The sequence below is a fragment of the Accipiter gentilis genome, chromosome 31 (assembly GCF_929443795.1).
Source record: "Accipiter gentilis chromosome 31, bAccGen1.1, whole genome shotgun sequence".
Taxonomy (NCBI): domain Eukaryota; kingdom Metazoa; phylum Chordata; class Aves; order Accipitriformes; family Accipitridae; genus Astur; species Astur gentilis.
In genome coordinates, this window is record NC_064910.1 from 6,353,094 (window position 1) to 6,378,421 (window position 25,328).

Genomic DNA, 25,328 nt, shown 5'->3' on the forward strand with positions numbered 1-25,328 from the left:
TTTAAGAGGTTCAGTGTAAGTTCTTAACAGATAATAAGTACAAGGTACTTTGCAGCCAGTTAGGATTTTGCAAGAATGGGGACACCAATACAGACGCTACTTATGACCGTCCTACTAGCAGTTTATTAGCACACTATAGAGTACAGTCTCAGTTGCAGCAGCTAGGCACCCTGCAGAGAAATAAAGGAGGCTTTATTTTGCCTTTCCTCAAAGGAGAACATTGCTTTCCCTCACTAATGTAAATGTCAATAAACAGCCATATATTTCATGAAGGTCAGCTCCAGCAAAACCTCCAGCAGCCACCCCAATGAGTAACAAGGATAAACCAGGGGCAAATCCTTTTCTGACTGGTTTTGTCCGCAGCTGCCTTTGCCACGTTGTGTCAGCGCGTCCCCCAGGAATCCCCACCAGCTGCACAGCGGGCTGGCAGAGGGCATCGCAGAGGGACGCTCGCCCTCCTCCCTCACCTCCATCCCCTTCGTGGTCCTCACCGTGTTTGCACTTGGACAAGCGGATGATTGACAGATTGAAAATAATCAGAAAATGCTTCTTTCCTACCTGTTCCTTTTACCATGACATTTCCAAACACGTTACTTACTTAAAAAAAAAAATAAATCTTTTCTTCCAGTATGACCATAGGCTATTAAGACAGCCAGGCAACAAAAAAAAAACCAAAAAACAAACAAACAAAAAAAAAAACCAATCCAAAAATTCTATAGATTTGTGAGGAACACAGTTCTTTGACTAATTTCACAGAATATTTTGATTACAGTATTTAATCCCCTTTACAATCTTTTACTCAGCTCTAATCATGAAAATCCCTGCGTTGACGCCAAGGATTTTCTAGACAAAAGCGCATCTGGAAGAATGCCATGGAGCGAGTCTCCTTAGCTGGCCTGTCTTCCCCGAGTTCTTATAAACCCATTCCCCTGCACATAGTTCTTTAACGAAATCAGAAGAACAAGAGCTAGACTGTGCTTTTAGGTAATATCCATACAGAAACGCCTCCCCACTACCCTCCCCACCATCCCCCGGTCTGCAGCAGCTACTTGTTACACATCATGTGCTTACCTACGTACGTGTTTTGGAGGGAGCAAACAACCTGTCCCCACCGTTTTAGAAGGACCCTGGCTCTCAGTTCTGCCTTTAGGAGAAGAAGGTGGTATCCAATTAAAGCAAATCGATAGAGCTACAGACTATTGCCAAAAGTGTGAGTTTGAGTGAAGAATTTATGAGTGCTCAAGCAATTTCTACCGACGCCAGAAAGGTCTCCTGAAGTTTCTAAGGAAACCCTTAGAAACACCTTGGATCTTCAGCGGCCATTACGTCCACGGTCTGACCCAAAGGGTTGCCTCCAAGAGAGGCCGCCTCGCACACGAGAGTGTAACTAATTTAGCCGCATAATGGAGAGAGTTCTGAAGATGCACATGGGCTGAATTAAGGGCTCCACGGGAGCCTTTGGCTCATTCCTTGCAGAGTTTATTAGTTGCTGCTGCACACATGGTTAGGTTTGCTGGAGGAAGTCCAGCTCTGAGGCACCTCTCAATTCCTCCAGCTTCTAAAAGTTGCAAGAAAAAGGCTCAAGCGTATTGCCCCCTCTAAGGTCTTGTGGAGAAGGACTCTCCCCTGCAGAGAAGCAGACAGGCGTTTGGGGGGGTACCTAGTCAAATAACTCTTGATTATTGAATTTACCTCCACAATTACCAGTGAGTATCCTAGACTGTAAAGGGGGTAAATACCAACAGATTGTATTATTTGAGAAACAGTATGTGATTGTGTAATTAAGGGCAGGAATATAATACCACATGCACAAGGGGCAAGGTTAATTTCAGCATTTCCTGACTAACCAAGGGCATTATGGCATAACCCTAATGTTCTCCGGATGGCTATCATTTATATGGAGTTCATATATATGCTTATGAATATTTGGTTAAAATTCACCCATCATACTCTCTGACACAGTAATTAAAAACACCATGTTAGCCGCCAATAAAAATATTTTTGTGATTTGGTAATTATTCCAAACCTCATAGTCCCAGCTCCCCTACCCCCTTGCCCTTGTTGTCTTCCTGTTCTATAATGTATACAGCTAATCTTGATGATGGAAAAATAAATAAGTAGCGGGGAAGGCTGGAAAGCTTCCAATCACAAAAGCTCCTGAAATGGAAGCAACATCCAATCTGGCCCACCACATCTTCTAGGTAGGCACTCTTTTCCTGCCTTTTAGTGATGCTTTCAGTATTTGTAACAGCTGTGGAATTAAGCATTATGAACAAGAAGAAACCAACATGCAGTCTTTACTTCTCCCCATCAGTCCCAAACTATTCCGCGCTGTGTTACCAAGTGAAAACCAACACACTCTCAGACGGATTTAATTTCAACTTGGGCCCAAGGCCAGACAAAGTTTCCCCATTGTTAAAACTCCACCCCATCTTTTCCATACCATGCATACAATCCCATCCTCACCCCATCTTCCAAACATATGTGCGAACACACCCCCCCCCCCCATAGACAGAGAACCAGCCGCTCCTACAATACAGAACCAAATCCACCTCCCCCACTGTCTTAGCTAGGTGCATTGCTTTCCCTGGGATGACGAGCAGGCAAGTTGGATTTGGTCTATAATGCAGATTTTTAATATTTGCAAAAATGAAGGCTACATAAAACATACATTTTCATGTCCTAGATATTGTCTTCATAATAAACCCTTTTTAATAAAAAAGTCATTTTACACAACCAGGAAAATGTTTGTTGGGGGAGCCAATTATTCCATTCAAAAATAAAAGGGTTAAAACTTGATTAAAATATTAATGCTATAATTCTAAGTACAATTTTGGCATAACTTCAGCTAGTGATTTACCTACGGTATTTTGGCTTATAGAATCATGCAACAAACATGGATTTCAGAATACAGAAGTATACAGCTTTCAAATGCATACAGAAAAGAGAATAAGTGTAACGGAAGCAGTTAAGCTTTTACATGTACGGACTAGCACCAGGTCGCTGTTCACGGCAATTGTCTTCTCTCTTGTCCTCTTCCCATGGACGCTGCATGAACAACTGCACTCTATTTTAATAAAGTGCAGACATGTTTGCTTGTATTAAAGCTAAGGCAAGTAGTGGGAAACAGGAGAGGAGGTAGATTGAATTACTGTGTTTGAATGTTTGTTTTCTCCTCTACCTTGTACCATTTTCCACAAGCAGAAGCACAAAGTAAATGTTAAAAGACAAATGTATAAAATGTTGATTTGGCCCACTTCATGTTGGGCTTTTGGCTGCAGAAAATTTCTGCCTTCCTTTGTCTGCAAAACTGCAAAAATGCTGCTAATAGTACAATATGGAGAACCACATGTGTACTTTCTAAAGAATTAAAACCAGCTAGTTGGGACTAAAGGTGGTTTCTTCCTGTATTGAGTTTTGTGTCCTTTACCCTTAAACAAGTAACAGAAGAACTTCCAGAAGTCTGCCTGCACACTTAGGATTGCCATCATGGTAATAATGTATAAAATTGTGTTCCATTTTACAGCTGTCAGGAAGTTTCACTAGGATTCCTGTATTCCCTTCAGCAGTGTACAACTAGTCTGAGTGTAAATAAATGGCACGTCCTACCAACAAGAACAGCATTCCGGCTAATAAAGCAAAAAATACTCCTATAGGAGCCAGCATAAAAGACCAGCCATAATGTACATAAACAGCAAAGTCTGGGCAATCCATTTTTTTCATGTTTGTGTAGTTTTCCAGATCAGCCATCGCCTGGACCCAGATGACATACATCACGACTACCAGCGAAAACAAGACACCTGGAAAAGAAACACCAGGTTTTAACAACAGAATGTGAGACAAATGCTGGGTGCATTTACTGTAATACCTGAAAACCCATCAATGCTTGAGGCCCCATCCGCAAGGCACAGTCAGCCACCACTGGATATTTTTTGCCTTTGGCTTCCTCTAAGAAGCACTATCTCCACCTTGCTTCTGATCTGCACTGAAAGGCATATTCCCACGACAAAGGATATATCTGGGTTCAGTAGTCAGACTGAAAAACAGTGTTTTTAGGGACAAAATTTAGGGAGGTATTTACTATTCTGAATTCAGGAGCCGAGGGAGGGGAAAGGAGGGAGGTCGGGATGGGAGGACCTGGAAAAAAAATCTACTTTTGCTTCCCAAACTCTGACATGGTTTATATCACAGTCTTTTGAATGACATATGGAAAAGAGGAAAGGGGTGGGAAATGATTCTCTCATCTTCACCTCTCTACATTTGCTTCTTTTTTCTTACGAAGAGGGCTTTGTTTGGAACGTACTACCTTCAGAGTATTCTACTCAAATATTTTGCAGACAAATTCAGATGTATTTAATTCAAAATCCTCCACATTAGAAAAGAAGTTCCAGGTATAGGAACAAAACCCAACAATAATGAAATACTGGCTATGAAGCAGGCTATTAGTATTAACCTCAGATTGGATACAATGGTTTCCTGGAATTAATCGACCACATAATTCACAGCCTTTTCCCAACCACTCCTCTGAAAGGCCTTTGGACTTTACACACGATAGTAATAGGAGCACATGTCCTTACAAACTCTGTTAATCTCTTTGTTACTATACACCAGAAGGAGATATAAGAAGAAAGTGCTTTCCAAAGTATCGGTTGCATTCCTAATATTTCATTTCACTTTAGAGGAATGTGGACACTTGAGAAATGCAAGCCTGCACCACAGATGCTCCAGCAGAAGATTCGCTGGAGAGCTGAGGGCACAAGTCTGAATTTTTTGCGTGCTCTAGCCTGTACCCACTTGCTCCCTTAGCTCCAGCTGTCACAGCACAGTTACAGCAGCAGGACTATCTATTCCAACATTAAAACATTTGGGTGACACCACCCCATCATGTTTTTATCCTAGTATATTTAGGTACCTCATTAAAACCACAAGCCAGTGCATACTCCTGGGAACACTTATTGGCAAACTTGAGTCTGCAGGCTGTAGAGCAGCAGAGTCTAAGTCAAAGATATTTGTGGTCTCTTCCCCATCCTCCTAAATACTCGCAATGCAACCTTGAACAAATGTGACACTTGTGGCGAAACCCACAAATGTACTTTGGAAGCATTTGCTTCCAGACCCGCCGGTCCTGGTAACCTTTCACGGTTACCTTTCCCCACCCCACTCCGAGATGCTGCCTCACCACCTCCTTTCCCTGCTCTTCCTACCCACTTACCAGGGAGCAACTCTTGTCATTGCTCCCTCGTTTGTTTCAGGCAAAATCAGACAGGTTAGCTGCAGCAGTTTAAATTGGCGATCTGGTGACATTCTTCTCGGTGCTTTATGGTCAGAATGTAATAGCTTTACATTCTGGACATCCTGAACCTCTGGCAGGTGAGAGCTCACAACTCAATGCTTGTGAACACTGCCTTTTGAAGCCCACCAAAAAAATGAGCTGAAGTAGTTAACCTGAGGCATAATCAAAACGTGACTGAAAATCCCAAAGGATCTTGCAATTTTTATGAGGCTGAAAGAAAGTAGAAAAACTAAATAAAGAAGGCGGCAGAAACATTTCCTGTCTATGAAATATACTTCCAGGATTACATTTTTTGCTAGGGCTCAAATTCCTAACAAAGTTTGAAAAAAAACAACACTCAACTCTAAAAGGCATAAATTAAATTTTGAAAGTATTTTACCTAAGTAAAACTCAATTTTGATGGAATTTAGTACTGTGCTTGTATTAAACATAAAACTGGTGAAACAGAGAGAAGGATCACCTTAGGGCCAGACCTAAAGAATGAGAAATTAAATTCAAGACTCTCCAAATATAAGTCAAACTGAGCAGAAGATTCCTACAACAACATCTAACGATCATAGATAACATAGGCAACACAGGAAAATTAGAACCAAACAGAGCTAGTAACTTTTGATGTAAAAAGTAAAAAGCTAAATGGAGTTATTAGAGACATGGAGTTTGTTCAAGGTTTCAAAACTTCAAACAAAAAAAAATTATAGCCCAAAGATTTGGAAAGATAATTTAATAATATGGCAAAATCCATATGAGCATTGGAATTTACCTCTCCGGATGGTTGTGCCTGTACATTTTCAAACATCTGTAATCTTCTATTTATTCTCTACATTGGGGAAAATTTAGTTCAAAACAGTAATAATTACAAAAAGTAGCAGCAGGTCAGTATAACCAGGCCTGGCGCATCTGGACTCACCTCCGGCACCATGGGCAGACACAAAGTTAAGAAGCCCAGTTAGTCAGAAGCATCTGCCACTAAAACAAGACTCTGTCAGAGGTGCTTTAATCTCGAAATGGGCACCCCTTGCTCTTCGGGCAGTCTGAAGCAACACCTTCTAGGTGGTTCCACTAGAGCCAACACCATGTAGGTGCAAAATAGGAAGCCAGTGGTGCCAGTGGTAAAGCAACTTCAGGGATGCTAAAATCCATCGGGTGATTTCACAGCAGGCTGTTAATACCTGTGTGTGGCAAATTGTTGGGTATGGAAATTTGCTGAAGAAATGTATGTCAAGCAGAGATAAATGTCCTTCTTTAAAAGAAAAGAAAAAGAAAGGGAGAATATGTAAACCCTCTTAGTTAATTAAGGCACTAAAGGGTTCTCACTATCTGCTAATGGAGGCTAATTAGTAGGTATATTGCTTAGCGTGTTCAAGAAATGTCTGGAACAGTAGAATCAGGCTAAGTAAAAACTGACCATGCCCTGTTGCCTCCAACAGCATTTCATTCATTAGTGCTCCTTTTGTCTAATTTTCACAGAGTTATGATTTCATGAGAGTTAAGCATTTAGACAGGAGTTTACTGAATATATATTTATTCTGGGAAATCTGTTCCTGCAGTCTTGCACTACCTATTGTGAATGTCATGAACTCTCACAGCCAAGCTGCAAGGCAAAATTACTGAGATTGAAAAAAACCTCCACAATTTCATGAAGCAAATATTTTTAGGAACAATATGTGCTATGATGTATTTCTACAGTTTCAGCATTTAGACCTTTTGCATAGTGAGCGGGTGTCCATTTGCCCTTGCCTTTTAGTGAATATAAAATAAAACAGCAGTTGCATGAATCAGGAATGATGGGGGAAATTATTCCTAGAACATGAAATATGTCTGAGAGAGATTAAGACAAATAAATAGTTCCCTCCTCCTTCTTTTTCTTTCTTTTTTTCCATTTTGCATTTTTTTTAAGAACACACATGTTTGATACACAGCTCTGTGCAGTGTGATAAGACATGGACTTCTCTGAGGTCACTCTTCTCTGTCTTTTGCATTTATTCTTTTGAATTTCTTTCAGACAAATACTTGTGCATATTGCAGTGGAGAAAGAATACAGAACCTTTAGAAATGTCTATGAATTCAAGAAGCAGTTTGCTGGCCTTTAGTACTTATTCTTCCCACGTAGAAATGCCTTTCACTTGTCAATGGTGAATGGCTGTTTATGGCATGAATCTTTTACTATGCAGACACAAAGACAACAGGTGCTGGAAAGAATGATGTGAGCTTTTTACTTGTGCCTAGAAGTTTAGAACTCTGTACCTCACTTGAGGAAAACTTGTACGTGTGTGTATATATATTTTTTTTCAACTACATTTTTCTGTCCTTGTCCTTATTACAGATTCTACCACCTACCTTGGCCTCTTGTGACTCTATTTAAAAAGTATGGTTGACATTCCACTCTGAAGTACGTGCAGAGGATCCCACTTAAGAGTTATGGGAGCTGGCACATATCTCTGAAGACAGATTTTTGTCCTCATCTAGGAGCTAGAATTAAAATACCAGCTTTTTTCACTCTTTTGGCAGGAAGCAAAAGTCGTACTGGTACTTCTAATCTTGCTTCTTCACAAGGGTGTGATTCTGTAACACCCTGGGGGCTTGCTTGTTTGACATCAGTACAAGAGGACAGTTTTCACCACCAACCAGGCAGGAACAGGCCCAAGGTAATTATGGAGTTTATTGAAGGCTACTTTAAGTGATTATTTTAAAGCAGCTTTCCCTTCTTTTCCTATGACCTTTGAAGCAACTATAAGGCTTCTTACAGTCTGCACTACTGTAGCTGCTCTTGGTCTATCCTTTGTTATTGCAGACATGGAGGTGAGACTGCAAAGACAGCACTCGAGTCACCGACTCTGGCATCATTGAACTGATATGCACTTTTCCCCCACAGGTGTAGCATCTGTAGTTTCACCTGCAGCCTCAGGTAGTTAATGAGATTACAGAGTTTAACAGGGAAAGCTGCTCGTCAGTAAGCTGCCACCAATACTAATAATTGCATGTGCCTCTCCATTGGTGGTAGCCCAGTTGCACCTCTCAACAAGAGAAGTGGGCAGCCTTTACTGAAGATCAGGATGAAGACAAGGCAGGTGTGTGGCTTTGCCACAGATCAGACATCAGAATTTCTCTGTGGGTAGGTCTGTTGCTATTTTGGCCCCAGATATGTAACACTGTGGAGAGGTTTCTAAGGTTCCTTTGGAGACCCTTTGCAGTTCATCCACATGGGCACCAGTGATGCTGGCAGAGACCTTGAGTGGGTAATTACAAGGTTCTGAGTGTGAGAGTTAGGAGCATGGGGCCCGGGTGATGATGGTCTCAAACCTGTTGCCCAAAGGATAAAAACTGCACAAAAACTGGTATATGCTGTTCATTGGCTCCTAGCCTTATAGTTAGTGCTGCAAGCAGGGCTTTGGCTTTACAACCATGGGACCCTCTTTGAGATACAAGGACTGCTGGGGAGAGGTGAGATCCATCAGACAAGGTAGGGAAAGAGCAACAAGCTCGGTAACCTTGTGAGAAGAGATGTAAGCAAGGACCATTGGGAGATGGACATCAAAACCTCCAGATAAGCAGAGGGCAGGGAATAGAGAGCATATGCATGGGACAGCAATGCGGGAGGCTTGTACACCTCCACTGAGAAAGCAGGACAAATGAAAGCCTATCTCAAATGCATGTACATAAATGAACTTGGTGTTGGAATAACATGGGAAGAATTCAGGTTTGTACAGTCACTGGATGATGGATGCTGCTGCTGCAGATGTGGTAAGACAGCTTGCTTGATTGGGATGCTTTGCTGGATGGGTGCAGACTTTAAGAACAGGCAGTTAAGATGGGGTGGGATGGCTGCAGTCTGCACCAAGAAATATCTTGAATGGACAGGTATCTTCTAAGTAACAGGAGCTTATGGGTTAAGATCAACAAGGTGGACAAAAAGGGCGTGGTTATGGTGGGCATCTGCTACAGGCCACCCAGTCAAGAAAAGGAAGTGGACTGGAAAAACAGTTCCGATTTCTGGCTCTCACAAGGGACTCGGCGACCCCATTATCTTCTAGAAGGGCAACATCAGAGAGAGAGCAAGCAGTCCAGGAAGTACGTAGCTGGACTGCATCAAGGATAACTTTTTGAAATAGTTGTGGAACAGACCAGCCAATGGAAGTGCTTTGCTGGACCTGCTACTCGCAAATAAGAAAAAACTGGTCAGAAATATGATAGATGGTGTTAGCTGTGGTTATAATGGCATGAAATGGCAAAGTTTAGTATGCTAGGAGGAATATGGAAGGTGAGTAGGAGCAGCAGCAGCTGTCTTTAATAGACCCAGAACTTCAGAAGAACTGACTTCAGCTTGTTCAGTGAACTGGTAGGCAGGATCCCAAGGGAGGTTGTCCTGAAGGACAAAGGATGCCTTGAAGGGCAAGGAGCCAGAAGAACTGGTTGTTCCTCACAGGCAACTTCCTTAAAGCACAAGAATGGTCCCTCTCAGTATGCAAGAATTCAAGCAGGTCTGGCAGAAATGAAAGTTAACCTCATACAGAGCTGCATTAGCAAGAACATAGTCATCAGATTTAAGAATACTATTATTTCCCTTTACTCAGCACCTGTGACATCATATCTGGAAAACCGTGTCCAGTTTGAGGCCCCCTGGTGAAAGGAAGATACTGATAAACTGAGATGATGACCACCAAGATGGTTAGGGGGATGGAGGACAAGGAGAGGCTGAGTGAGCTGGAGAGTTTTAGTCTAGAGAAGAAAAGAGTCTTCATCTGTCTAAATGGAGTTATGGAGAAGATGGGGTTAGACTCTTCAGAGACCTGCACACTGAAAAGATAGACACAATGGTCACAAGCTGCAGCAAGGACAAGTTCAGGTGGATATAAGGAGAAAAAAAAAAAATTTCACATTTGAGTTGGTCACACTGGGACAAGTGCCCAAAGATGCTGTGGAACATCAATTATTGTAGATTTTAAAAACTTGACTGGATAAGGCTCTGAGCTGCCTGATCTAAATTTGAGGCTAGCCCTGCTTTGAATGGGAGGTCAGACTTGATTGCCACAAGAGGTCCTTTCCAACCTAAATATTGTGTCACTTGGGATCTCTGTTTAGCCTCCTTCCATAGGTCCCTCCAAAAGGCAAGTCACAGATAAGGTAAAGTGTCCCTCTGAGAGTGTGTTTCTTACTACTGATGATAGAAGTTTAAGCAGTTGGTTCATAGAAAACACTTAGCTTTCAGATGGCTGAACAGCTGGCATGAATCCCATTCCCAATGACACTTCAGCTGCTTTCTGAACCCTAAGATGGCACAGCAGACCATGGTACAAGCTGTTCTTCTCTTCAGTTGAGGCAGAGCTTTTATCTGCTACCTAATTTGTCAGTTAAGGTTGAAAAAGGATACAGATACTTCAGTCCAATAACAGGTATTAAAATTGCTTCATCTAACATTTTTCTTTAAAGATATGTAAGTAGAAGAATGACTGATCTTCCTGTCTTCTTCCAAGCTTCCACAGAAAACCCACCTTTTCTAACTTATTTCTCAGAAGCCTACTATTGTCTCTAGTACAACAGCTACTTGAACTTTGTGGTAAAACAGCATCCAGGCCCTTTCAAAACAATGTATATAATTCCTTTTTTCTTCAAATCAATATGCTGGCTTATGTCTTACAAGAACTCTAACTTCACTTATCTAAGTTGCATTACATCATTTCCCCATTGGTCTGTGTTTAAATAGATGCACACCCTGGCTGCATCCTGATCATGTGTTGGTATGAGTGGTAAATATACACCACTTCTCATTGCTCTCTCCTTCTGTGCCCTGTTTTTCTTTGGGAGGCAGTAAACAAACAGGGTCTCTAGTCCTGCAGGAGATGGGATAGAAGAAGTGGTCAGGGCAGCACAGAACACAGTAGAGCACACCACCCTGCCTTCTAGAAGCAGGCTAAAACACTCGTCTTCTGCGCCAAATTCTGCCTTATCTTGCTCTGCCCCCAAGTTATCCCAGATTTAAGCTATTAACTATTGTGAGGGATTCCTACTGGGAGAGAGGGTAATTGCACGCTGTCATACCTTTGGGTCTAAGAATCCTTCTTACTCTCCATTTAACACAATAGGCCATTCACCCAGGAAACTGGGTTGTTGCCCAAGACCTCCCACAGGACATAGCTGTAACTGTCAATGCAGGGTATTTATAAGGTGGTCTTATGTCAGTATGGTCATTCCCACCAGCATGATTTTAACTGATGATATAATTAAACCCTCACCTTGGCTACAGGAGTACTTGTGAAAAGAACCAAGAACAACAAACTTTTTTTTAATGTTTTTGTGGGTGATCTGAAACGTTAGATAGGATAATGATATTTACAGTAAGTACCTTCCCCACGCAGCCCTACCCTATTGGTGGGATTGGGAGTAGATGCAGAAGAGCTTGTTCAGGAATGCTGTCCCCCTATCCAAGCCAAAATTTCTTGTGCAAGCTGAGTGGCTCCAGGGTCCTATATTCTGCTGTCACCGCTACCTTTTGGCAAATCATAGCAGGATTTTGCTAAACATCTTTGCTTTTCAACGACCACAATGGTAATAGTAAAAATAACAGAGCTGCTCTTCTCTGAAGCCCTGATTGAGAACAGTCCTGAAGTTGAAAGATACTGCATATATAGAGAATAAAAAGTCAGGATTTCCCTTGAACATCTGCTCTATAGGGACAAAGGGTGAGAGGGGCAAAGAGACTGGCCCAAGGTCACACACTGGGATAATAAAGCTCACTTAACTTCACACACCTAAAAAAATAGTCTCTTTAGATTCCCTCAGTAAAGGAAAGAGAGGTGTAGGGTTCCTCCACAGCACATTCATCTGATCCAATTAGGCCCCCTCTTTCAGGATGAAACAAATCCCTAGCTGGGGGAGCTTCTTACATACCTCCTGTTTTTACTGTCAGTGAATGTTATTGCCTCTTTCCTCCTAGGGAAGCCAAGGGAGACTAGTGCAGACTTGGGGATCTTACTTTCGCCTGCCTAAATGAGGGCAGATAAAGTGACCCAGAGTGGAGAACACACACGTTGCTTCGCACCTCTGCCCATCGGTTCCTGGGTCTTTCAAGTGCCCTTTTCCTCTTTAACAGCCTGTGCTACTTTCTAGTGACAGCTGAGGTTTTTTACAGATTACAAATGCATAAAAAGAGCAGGACCCACATGGGCTCTTACCTTGCAAATTAGTGACAAAAAGCATTGAAATGCCTTAGGATTTCCATCAGGCTATTAATATTTTTTGTATGTCTTTTAAAAGCGTGGAGGAACAATTCTCAAGGGATCAAATGCAAGTATGCAGGAGTTTTTTTCAGCAAAAATATTATAAAATACTTCCCACACTTCACTGAGGGTCCTTTAAAAGGGAATAACGATCACTAGCTGCATATGAAGAGCTGTGAGGTGAAGTGGGTAAGCAAGGTCAGCAGGTCAGTAACAGAAGCAGAAAGAGAGCCCAGGCCTTTTGGTCCTGACACGAGTGGCTCTACCCTGTAACACAACACTGCTCTCCCAGGGCTGCCTCTCACCAGGCTTTATACAAAGAGGAACAGTGATTGAGCACATACTATCATTTACATCCTACACAACTGTATCTTACACACCAGTGTGACATCTTCCCAGACTTTTCAAGATTAACTGAACAGCGCCCCAGAGAGCTGCCTATATCAGCTGAATTCTGGGAGGGTGCATCCTCCATAGTACATGTGGGTTATGAGGAAGGAGGGAATTCAGTTATTTGTTATCTTTTATTCACAGAGGTTTAGAGCTCCCACTTACTCATATGTGACAACTATTTTGTGTAGTCCAATCACTTCCAAAACATTTCTCCTATATTGGTCACGTGAATGTGCTCTGTCTTCAACTTCTTTAGAGCCCACCATAATCACCTTTTGTGTCATTGATAAAAAAAACCTCTCTCCTTAGCTAAAGCCCTTGAGAATTCTATAAGACAGTATCCCTAAATCTGCATTCTTTTTCCTGCTAAAAAAGTAGATTGAAATTGCAGTCTAATTCCATGATTTTTCCTGTCTGTTTTTTTTTTAATCTTAACCCAAAAGTAGCTTTTAGAATAGCTTTGTGACTAAATACCCGTGGAAAGAATTGTCTCCGAGGCAGGCAATCCACAAGCCAAAAGATAGAAGCATATGCTTTTTCTTTCTTTTAACTGTGATTAATATAATTTTGGTCAAGGAAAATGGAAGAAATACCTCATCCTTTCTACTCTTTAATTGACTGAGCAAACAGTATACCCACCGGCAATGATGAAAAAGCCTCCTCCTGCTTTGTACAGAACGTGGCTGGCAAAAGGAGCTGCACAGATGATGAAGAAACTAGCCATCACAATAGAGAGCACTCCCAGGAGCATAAGAACTGTCCAGAAACCTCGATAAACTGGAGAAAGGGAAGAAGGAACAAAAGAATACAACACTTTTTAGAACTTGAACAAGTGACATATTTGGCTAACAACGATTTTTCTTTTCCCCTTCTCTTTTCACTTGCCTTATTAACAAATAAAACATGCATTCTATTGTACATATATGTTATATATCATGTGGACCAAATTAGGTTTGAACACCAGTCCTTGTCTGATAATCATGGAAAATAGGTTGTAAGTTACCAGGAATAAAATCTGTCTGCTTAATATTTAGCAGTGACTTGTAAGATAGCAACTTGACCAAATTTATGCTCTTTAGAAAATGGTACACCAAAGCTGTAGCAATGATTCTTTGGGATAAATGATTGGACTGACAGGATACAATTGTTTTACGAAAATTGTCTGGGAGAAGCAGAGAGCTGCAACGTCTTGACATTCTTAGTGCTCAGACCATATCACCAATAGCAATCTGTGAGTCCTCTACAATTTAAAACTGGATAATTCTCCTTACATATAGTCATATTCAATAGATGGAAATTTAAAGCAGGGTGGGGGAGAAACTCAAAACATGTGAACTGGTTTTCTGAAACAGTTAAGTATTTTAAACCAGCCTATTCCTGCTCTAAAGCTCTTTGTATTTTATTAAATTTAAAATGTGATGTTTCAGAAGCCCCTGTTAGACAGTGCCAAGCAGTGCTGAATTAATGGATGCAGCTGGTGATAAATGAGCCGAGAGTTTTGTGACATACTCTGGCCAAAAGAGTCTTTCTAACAATTATTTTTTAGCTGGTTAATTGCACATCCATTTAACAAAGTCATCATTTTACAAATGCTACAAGAGTGACATAAATTTCTCCCATGAATTTAAAAATTGGTACATTAACACAACCCATTAGTAAAATTATGAGTTGTAAAGATCTCCATCGTCAGATCTGAAAATCTTGAAGCACTGACAATTCAGTCAGTGAAAAACATTTCCACCCAACTGAGGGAAAGCATATAAGCCAGCTGGCAAGTCAGGAAAAGCGAGTCACAAAAGAAACTGCCACTTATCATTTGACAGCACCTACTTACTGTTATGGCAAAACACAACCAAGCAACTATTATACTGGTTCATATCCTGAAAGTTTCAAATTCACACAGCTTGTTACAGGCAGCTATTCTGGAATAATTCAGGTTTGCTCTCATCTGAAATCTGACAGTGCATTATACATTATCAGTTCGTGCTTCCCACTAATATGTTCCAAAAATCTATGGTTTTTAACTTCAGCAGCTTAACTCATGTTAAAGTTAAGCCTTGTAAATGTATTAGCTAGATCACGTTTACCACATCACATTAGCCACACTTTTTAAATAACATCCTTTTTAATCCAGGCAAACATTCAGAGACATAATTTTCCGCCACACTGATCAGCAGATTCGGGCATAGGAAGGATGAATGTGTCTGAAAGCAGCTGGCAGAAGGGTTAAAATTGTCTTTTGGTTCATATCCAATACAAGCCTTCTTTCCACATAAACAAAAAAATATGGAAATTGTAGGTAAGAAATAAGGCTGTGGCTCAGCAAAGCAGTTAAGTGTGTGTTCTGCTTTAAGTACTCCACCTCTAACAGGATTTAGGCACCTGTTTAAAGTTAAACACATAGTTAAATGATTCACTTAATGCAAATGGACAGTGAATGGAGACCTAGAAAGGTAAATCTCTCAAGTCTTTCAGTCGTGGGTCTCTGAAGCAATTTCATATTATTTTACTCATGGGGCTACTTTGCTAAGCTTCATCGCAGTCCCCAAGTCCATGGGACATTACTTCCTCATTTAAAACCTAATACCGCTAAATCAGTCTATAACCACCCAACTCTTTTACATGGGTGGCCCAAGGTACTTCAAAGTCATGCTACATAATAGGACACATTGGCCAAAATGGACCTTGAAAAAGCTTTCTTTGATATCATTATGGTCAGTCACCTAAGACATACAGCACTGTTTCTATTTTCTGAATGGATGAGGACACAAGATTCTCCAGCATTACAATATCAGTATCCAATTTCATTATCTGCTCTTCATACAGAAAGCTTTGAAGTCTGCTTTTAGTGAAATTTTACCAGAAAAGCTTGATTTGTTCAAATATTCCTGGAAACAGAACACAAAAGGAATACAAATGTACCTGATGAAAATTTGTTTAAACCTCTCTGTAACTATACAAGAGAAAAGCTGTTTCTCTGCACCAACAGCATAACTGTTTTATGCATTATGTGTGAAATAGTGGTTTGACCTAGCTATCACCTGAAATAAGCTTCCATTATATTTCTCTAGAAATAATTATTTACCCCAGAGAATCAGGGATAAATTCTGATGATCCTAATACTTGTTTATTCAGCTAACTCAATCATTAAACATCAATTAGAAAATAGAGTATAGTTGACAGGGAAAAAGTCTGCCATGTTCCCCAATCTGCAACTTTCCAAGCAAAAGACTACTCCCTCTAATTTGCAAGACAGTAAGTCATTTGGGTCATTCGCGGCACAGATATGAGGAAACAGCCTAAGAGCACATAGACTTTTTCTTCAGTAAGGGAGTTAAAAAGCAACCATTTTTCTGCAAAGAAGGCTTCACTTACTTCTTACTTCTTAGACCATTTTTGCTCAGACCACATTTCCCATCTTCTCTGTCTAGATGGGCAAGATCAGCTCCTACAGGGCTAATCATTCAAAATTACAATGCAGCCCTACTGCTGTCACTTAGCTTAGCTGGCATCTCTAGATGAGCACAAAAGAGCTCGCTGAAATTAAACCTTCCTAAGAATGAACTTACTCTTCAAGTCAAAGACTTTGCTGCTCTGAGATTGAGGTGAACCATGACAGATAAAATGCAACAGAAGATGCTGCTTTGAATTATGCTTCTTTATATCCATGAAAAGGGCTAACACTCTAATCCAAGCAGCCTGTTTCAAGAAATAATGGTTCAGTGTACCTATACAAAGTGTTAACAGAAGTTTGCACCATTTCAAGTCTCAGTGAGGCAGTTGATAAGATAGCCCATGTTTTGATCGAGGTGACAAGGAGTATCCTTGCCTCATCAAGGTACTTCACAGATATGTTTGAGTTAGCTACCTCAAATACATGCATCGTTCCAAGTATTTCCTACAACAGAAGAAATACAGTACAAGCACTACTGCATAGTCGAAGGTAAACCTATCTGCAGTGTTAATCTTAGATACCACTGCTCTGTGTTGCGAGAGTGCTAAACAGAAGGTTCTGTAACTTGGTAAGCTGCCCCTTTGTCGGGTACAACATTTGCCTTGGCAGTGACAGGCAGGCCTAAAAATAAAATAGTACTTACGAGGAAAACATGAGTGCACACGGTATGCTTGTCTTTGAGGCCTGCACCGTTCGGCCTCTGTACTAGGGGAACATTATAGCTGCAGTATATTCCTCCAAAACTGCATGACCTGTAGTTTTCCCTTGCTACTTGCTTTTCTCCCTAAAGATCCTAATTTAGGTCCCTCCAGAGACTTCTGCATCATTTGAAAACTAGAAGTAGTATCTGGTTTTGAGTAAGGGACAAAATTTTGGAGAAATGGCTGAAAATTATTAAGCGCCCCCTTTTCTAGTATAGTAGATCCCAGCATTGATTATAAACTGAAGCCACAGATTCATATTTTAAGATGTTCCTGGTGCACGATATGGAAGAGAAGCAATAATATATTTGTCAAAGTTACACAGCTGTTGTGTAGCCATGCACACCTCTGAAGCTCCATAACAGGTTATTCAGGAACAGGTTAGCTAATGACACAATGTGACACCCACCTACTATCGGAGATGTTAACATCAACCTCATGAAACCATACCACGTATTTTATTGGCCTTGCTGACTTCAGGTGTTTTAAGATCTCAGCCATTGGCCCATACATTTTCTATAGCCTATCAAAAAAAAAAAAAAAAAACCAACCCAGCCACTTAATAGTAAATTTAATATCAATACGAATTATTAAGCACCACAAAGCTGAAAAATATTTTGATGCATGTGAGTACAGTGCTGCATAAACATTACTAAGGATAGGCAAAATTACTTGGAAAAGTTGCCTTGAATTTTCACCCACAAGCTCGTATCCTAAAGTGAACCTTCCCTGTGATTTGACTGCGGCTTGTATTTTAGAATATGTCTTTTTTACCTCTCTATTTAATGTAACATATATCAAAATGTTTTTGACAAGAGTATTGCCACCTGCAATGTAAGACATAGTGAAAGGTGAAGTGCCTGAACTGCTCTAAATCAGGAGTATCTTTTCTGCAGATAAACAACTGTAAATGAGATCACAGATCTCATCAGCAGTGCAGGAGACACACCTGGCAACATGGTAAACCTTGCAAGACTTTCTCAGTTTCACTCAGTACCCTTTACTATCCCCTAGTAGTAATAATCTTTTCTTTTTTAATGACCTTAACAGTAAAACAAATACAATATTCACAGTATGAATACATTGGTTTTTTAAATACTTCTTGCTTTATCACTGCTTGGTGGCTTGGAGTTCTCCCTTAGTAAATGTACTGTATTACAATCTCTCAAGAGCAATTATGTGACTGTATTACATAACAGCATTTTTTTTGCCCTAGAAATAGGCTACGGCTAACATTTCACTATACAATTTTTATTTTCAGATTTCACTGCTGATATTTTCTAGATTACTTTAGGTTAATTTCAACCCAGTAACAAACCTGCCAATAAATTTGATCGCACCATTTTAGATTTAACAGTTGCTGAACCAGAATTTCGCTTCAGTCCTATAAACATTGCGTATTCTACATTATAGTAGGCACTACTTCAATTGCTGGCAATGTGCCCAGTACTGGACAAAATAAGATACTAATGGTCAGGAAAAAAAGTATTAGCAGCTACAAATCAGAGTATTAAACTAATGTGTCAGGGCAGCCCTATTAAATGGCTTCCAATTTAGCTTCAGAAGGGGCTGGGGCAATTTACAACAGTTAAGGAACTATTGTTTATTTCCACATGAAGTTGAAAAAAAACCCTCACAAAAATAAAATTAATGACTTGACTAAGTGCTAGATTTTGCACTTCTTTTTCTTAGGAATAATCTCACTATAGCTAACGGGACTACTTGTATGAGTAAGGACTTTGTACATTTTTCAAAAAGAGGCCTAGTATTGTCCTGTAGTAAAAGAGTTTTATAAAAGTGTGAATAGTCCTTGAACGTCAGTGTTAAGTAATCTAATGACAGGATACCACGCATTAATCTAGCTAGCAATGAATTATTATTTAAGTACTATACTATTATGTTTTCAAAATAGCCTGACAGGATAACCAATCTGATTATGATTTACAAATGTATGTTTATTTTAGAATGTAGAGGTCAGTACTCTGGCACTGTTATTCTACAGGCTAATTTCATTTTTTTTATTCCTAGGTTGCAGTTTGTTGCTCATATGTTTGTGAATCATCATCTAAATGAGTCTGCTGGCAACACAATGAGGTGCTGTCTAAGTCTACTTAAGAGTTGCACACTCTAATAGCTGTCACTATAAACCACTGTACCGTCACAGAAAGCCACTAGTCAGGCTTCCCCTGAGCTCATTTCGATGCCTGTCTCAGGTTAAGATAAATGACATGGCCTACAAATTTCTTTAAGTGCATTAACCATAAATGGTGGTCAGCACAGCTGTGGACCACACCTGATACCCTGCAGGTAGGTGAAGTCCTCCCCACTCCGCCAAGATATTTAACAAAACCAGTGAATGAACGAAACCTTTATAACTGTGATTAAAAGATGCAGCAAGCTGCAATTTCAAAGCAGTGCTATCTAACTCTTCAAAGCTGATCATCCATCTGACAGTAACGATGAAAAGAAATCTGCGACATTAAAACATGCATTCAGATCTCCAATATACCATCACTATAGGCTCTTCTGTCTTTACATTTCCATCTAAGGCTATAATTCTTGGCACCAAGAGCTCATAGTCTAGGTTTGTACAGCAGGATGAACCAAGCCTTTGGTCTAAAGCTTTGTAAGATTTACTACAACACTAAACCTCAAGGTCCTCCCTCAGTGTTCTGAATCTTCAGGGAACTATCACACAAACATTGTAAAACCCACATACAAAAACATGAAAATAAGCTAATACGGGATAGATTGAGCACTTTGGAATTCTGGCCCAGAAAAGCTCTGAGCTAAATTCCTACTGATACTAAAGCCAAAGGAGTTAACGTGAACAAAGAACTTGGTCCAGACACTGCATTCAAAAATCATCTGAGATTTTATGTTCCTCAGGAAACTTATCTTTGCCTGAGCCCTTCTCACCGGACACTAACATCACACTCAACCAACAAACCACACTTGTGTTTCCATTAGGGGCTGTAGTTAAATCCAAAGTCCTCTGATAAGGTCCCAAAGTCTCTTAAACCAAACACACTGTAAAAGAAGTCACGTGCTTTTGCTTGCTCAGAAACTAACACTTCTGTTAACAGAAAGTCAGAGATTTTTAGAAAAATGTGTTGTACATACATGTTCTATTTTTCTAATGAAGTTTAAAGCTTTTTATTCAGTTGTTTATTTTTCTACAAAAGAGCAAAAAAAGTAATTTTCAGATGACAGAATATTTCTTCTTATCCACTCCTAATTAAAATAGAACTTGAGGGACTCGTGATAAACCTGTGTGGGAGATTTCTCTTTTTTATCCCCAAAAGTGAGCATGTTGAGAAAGCTATAAGCCATGAAAATGGGAATATTGTATCAAGAAACAGTAGCAGAACCAAAAACTGGGACAATAACCTCAATCTTTTGGTAGTGCCCTTTTTTTCTATGTTTAGCTGATGCAAGGTATTAGATGCAGCCAGCTGGATATACATATAGGTGATGAAATCTTGTTCTTCATGAAATCCAACCATGGGGTTTTGCCACTGGCTTTTACAGAGAGCATTTCCTCCACTGTGAATCAAGAAGAGGTTAACCTTCTAGCATTTCTTAATTTAGCAACTGCAGTTGCAGCAAGGTTTTAAAAACTTGTTTGCCAAATATCACGGGCAGAACTGTCAAACTAGACTAAAGGAGAAACAAGCTTTGAACTAACGCAAGAGACGATGACATAACCTTCTTCAAAAAAAGTTGTGAAAGATTCTTGAACAAGCATACCTGCTCTAGTAAACAATGCAGCTTGGATGCTGAAAATGAACTGGAGGCATAAAAAAAAAACCCTCTGCAGTTTTAATGAGCTCAAAAGCAATCCAACTATCTATTTATATAGCATGAATGGCTCTGAATATACTCTACCTGGGCTAGCATCTATACTACAGTTCTGTCTATTTTTAATCTCCTAATATGAAATATAGATAGGAAAATTATATTTGAGCAGTGGTTCTTTTGGCAAACATTAACTAAAATTAATTAAACTTTTGATGATATTCCTTCTCCTTTCCTTATTCTTTGTTTGTCCACTTCTGTGTAATCATGCAATATAATTTGAGGATCTTTGTGAATGTATGAGTGAATGGTGGAATACAAACTCTGTCTAGATTATTAGGAGCTGATGACTCCGTCACTTTCAAATGGAAAGATAAACTGTTCTAGATGTGCTGTGAAGTTACAGATTAGATCTCTGAATGGTGAGGTCTGACTTTTTGCTGGACAAACAGTTCATAATTTCCAACGATTCACAGAACCATTATCAGTCCAAATTATTTTCTTTTTCATGTCTGCAGCATAAAAATTGGATTCTGAAGACACTTCAAAATTTGCAAAGGCATAATTACATCTTCAGGACAGGAATGGATCACTTAAGCCACAGCGTCAATAAGCTCAGAGACATGCAGCATCCACACATCATATGTTATTTTATGAAATAGGTATCAGAAACTATTTACTTCAAATATGTTTGCATAAAGCCCTTGATCTGATGAAATGTGACCACTATTTTTAAGTAGTTTTTAGGAGTTGTAAAAACAGAGCTTTTCAGGCATTATTCAAACATAAGGTTTTCAATTACTGTATATCTTCACATATGTATCTGTGTTACAGCACTAGAGTTTCTTGGTGTTAATATCTCAGTTTAACATAGTAAGTATTTTGAACTATTATAGAGTGTGTATATATATATTTAAAAAGAGCTCAGTTCACAAAACAAAACTGCCCATTGCTACAGTCTTAGGCTACATTATTCATGTACAGCACACACTGTTCAGAGCAATTTCAGTGCCTCAGCTCCCTACAGTGTCAGTGGACAGAAGCTAGCACATCCAACAGTCGGTGCAGTACATCTGACTTAGTTGAATAAACTTAGACAGTATCAAGGCTCCTCTCCTCCTTCCTCATAAACTGAAAATGCAATATATTTCCACATGTGGTTATTTATTTAACAAAAAACCAGTTTTATTGGAATACATGAGAAGCTGTACTTGTTTATGCATTCAGCCCAAGGAAGATACTTCTTATGTCAGAGAAAAAAAGACTAAAAAGGAAATGTCTCTTTTTTTAGAAATTACTTCCATTCTGCCATCATGCTTAAAGCTAAGCATTCATTTAAGTGCTTTGCTAAATAGTGGCTTAAATATGCATGTTGTAAAATTATGAGAAGTATGAAACACCAAAATTCTGTTAATTAAACTGTGTGGAGTGATAAGACTGTTTTACACTGAAGCATCCAAATTGTTTTCTTGAAACTACAGGCATTGTATTCATTTGCAGCCAAAAGAAGACTTACTGATTGCAGAGTCATAGGAGGTTGAGTTGTGTTCATCTCGGAGAATAGGAAATGGTGACAGGTAAGCATGTGTACAATTCTTAGAAGGTGACTGGTTAGCTAAAAGTGAAAGAAAGCTAAAGATTAATATTTTACTGCCTTAACAATAAAATATTTTAAGCCTGTTCTTCAAATGGGCAAACTGAGTTTCATAGGTCAAGATTCCAGGTTCTCTCCCAGGCAATAGCTTACAGTGGATTTGGTTTGGTAAGAGATACCAGCCTTGTTATCCAGCCAAGGATATTCCTTAAAGGGCAACACAGATTTGTACTATGGGAACAGTAAAGCAGCCTTGCTGAAGGCACACTGCAATTTATATGCAATGCATACGTATGCTTTTATATGCATATGTACCTTTCTCTTGTGAGGGTTAATTATGTCCGTCTCATTATTGCATGTCCCACCAAAAACAAAAAAGAAAAAAACCCAGGAAATTACTTTTTCTCTAGCGAAAGAACAATGGAAAATATCAAGCATCTTCAGGAAGTTTACAGTCTCAACAAATATGAGTGTAGTCTATGGAATCAATATCCCCAAAGAAGGGTTTTTCACTCTTTGTATTAAATGCTTATAAAAAAATCACCTTCTTCCTTGCAAAAGATAAAGGCTGACTATAGCTTAAACCACATTTAAATTTCAGATTCCTGACCACAGAATTCTCCAGATAAATAACAAAGGCAAATTAACTACAGCGAATATTACATTTGCCACCTAAGACCAAGCAATATATTTAGCAAAATACAGGTTATTGAAGTGAAATTTGTGTGATGGCACCTGCTTCTCACAAGGATTGTGGAAATCTTGCAATAAGGAGAGGGAGCTTTGTACCTCAGAGGTAGGGTCAAAGACAGGAAAAGAAGTTTTGCTTGACCTCTTCTTCATGGGAGATTTTGGTTGCAAAATACTATCTGATCTTCCAGAACCCTGGCATGTAGTGAAAGAAAGCAAAGGGTCATCTGTGAATTTAGTAGAGGGATTCTTCTGGAGATGATGTGTCCCACACCATTTTCACAGTGGAATTGCCCATGCCCTCCTCAACCCACTCGTAGAACTAGTTGGAGAAACCCTCCAAGCAAAAATTCACGGACCATCCTAACCACTAAGCTCTTTTTCCCTACGTTACAGAAATAAACAATCTGTTTAACAGTAAATTGCAAGAAACTGTCCTGATAAGAATGGTTAACAGGACAGCCATAACACTTGCAGCATAAGTTGATAGTTAAATAAGTATGATTTTGTCCTGGGGTTTCCTTTACTACAGATTACAAAAACGTTTGTCAAGAATTTATTTTAGGGTAGCTGAAGAACCTGATCACCATAGAAGCCATATGAAATCTGGTGATTAATAAGACGGAAAGAAACCCCAACAATTTTAGGAATAAACTACTGTAGATAATGTAAAAGGAAAAAATTACTTACTGTACCAGAAGTTCCACATGCTGGCATTACTCTCTCTTACATTTCCACTAAACCAGCACCTCCAGAAGAAACCTTCATGATGGAAAGTGGCCTTCTCTCCCTATGGGGGGGAGAGGGGGAAAGCAGCCATTATCATACAATTTTTAAGTGGCTGAAAGAATCAAGTTCAACTGAAATTAGGTGTCGAGGTAAAAACCACCACCATCACAATGAAACACAGCCTGTCTGAACATAGGTTAGCTATAGCATATCTAAACAGTTATACTTCCTTTGAAAGAGTGTCATATTGCAAAAGTAGTATCATAAAAGACAAATTCATTTTAGAGTTGATTACAATTGGTTACAAAAAGTTTTGAAGCAGGCTTGTAAGCCTCCAGAATGTCAAAATGAGCATATTTGAAAGTTCATACAGAAGTAAATTCTTACAAAATAAACACATCCAGGAAACCTACATATATAATTCTCATTATCATACTAACCCCAGCATCTTCAGGTGCTTTTGAACACGTTCCTATTTCTGTAGCAAGAAGCCAATAATCAGTTCCAAATGCCACCAAAAAAAGCAAAGCCCCCAGAGCTGCAAAGAAGCCTCCAAAAAATATCCCCACACTAAGTTTCATTATCAAAGTTAGCTTCAAAAAAAGAAAACAAGAAAGGCACTACTTTTTTAATTACTTAAGAAGAAGCAGTAAAATAAATAAAATGTTTGGGAAAGTGACTAAAAAGCTGTTTAGAGAATACAGCTCATATCTAGAGAAGTTTCTCTTTGCTTGACTTTCTGCCTGTGTTTCCCAATGCCGAATGAGTCGCTTTGTGTCTCCTAGTTCCATGTGGCTGACTCAAGCCTGACAGATGAAAAGGGCCTTCTATTTTAGGACACTGATGGCAGAGCTTCATTCTGCTTCTCTGTCTGGGTGAGGCCAGTCAGAAATAGCTGACCTTCCCCTAACTAATCAGGGATTGACTTGAAATATTATTGCAGCTGGTGCATCAGCATCAGTGGAGATGGAGTTGCAATGGCTCTGTCCGTCCATGTGAACTGCATTACAGTGCACAGAGTAGCAGCAAGGACTTCCAAAATTCAGGCTTGGTGGTGAATGTTTCCTTGGCTGCTAGCACGGAAGGAAACACATGCAACACTCTGGAAGTTACCATAAGTCATGTTACTAAATGAAGGCTGAGATTTTTCTATAGAACTTTAAAATATGGTAGCCAAATTGCAGAGATGCCTTTGAAAAGTCCTAATCTTTATTACAAATACAGTTAGCTTTAAAAATTTACATCTTACCCATAAAGTAATAGCTTTACCAACACTAAACTAAGCATTTAACTGCTTTATTTATTCAGATCTTATTTGCATATACCACAAAGACATGCAATTAAAAATTCCTCCCAGCACCTGATAAAGACACTTCGATCTTTTTTAAAAAAAGACGACACTTTCCCATAGGTGTGCTTTGGCCATTTTGGAAGGTGATGAGGTAACACATTTAAATTCCAA

General features: G+C 39.6%; 1 protein-coding gene across 1 annotated transcript; it reads right to left on the bottom strand.

Annotated features, from left to right (window-relative positions):
- Positions 1-2,705: 2,705 nt before the first annotated feature.
- Positions 2,706-24,447, bottom strand: TMEM182 (transmembrane protein 182). The gene is made up of 5 exons (XM_049834278.1): positions 24,307-24,447; positions 23,828-23,927; positions 22,370-22,468; positions 13,540-13,677; positions 2,706-3,800 (listed from the first exon to the last, which is right to left on the bottom strand). Exons 1-5 carry the CDS (start codon positions 24,445-24,447, stop codon positions 3,577-3,579), a joined length of 702 nt encoding a protein of 233 aa, XP_049690235.1. The 3' UTR covers positions 2,706-3,576.
- Positions 24,448-25,328: the final 881 nt, after the last annotated feature.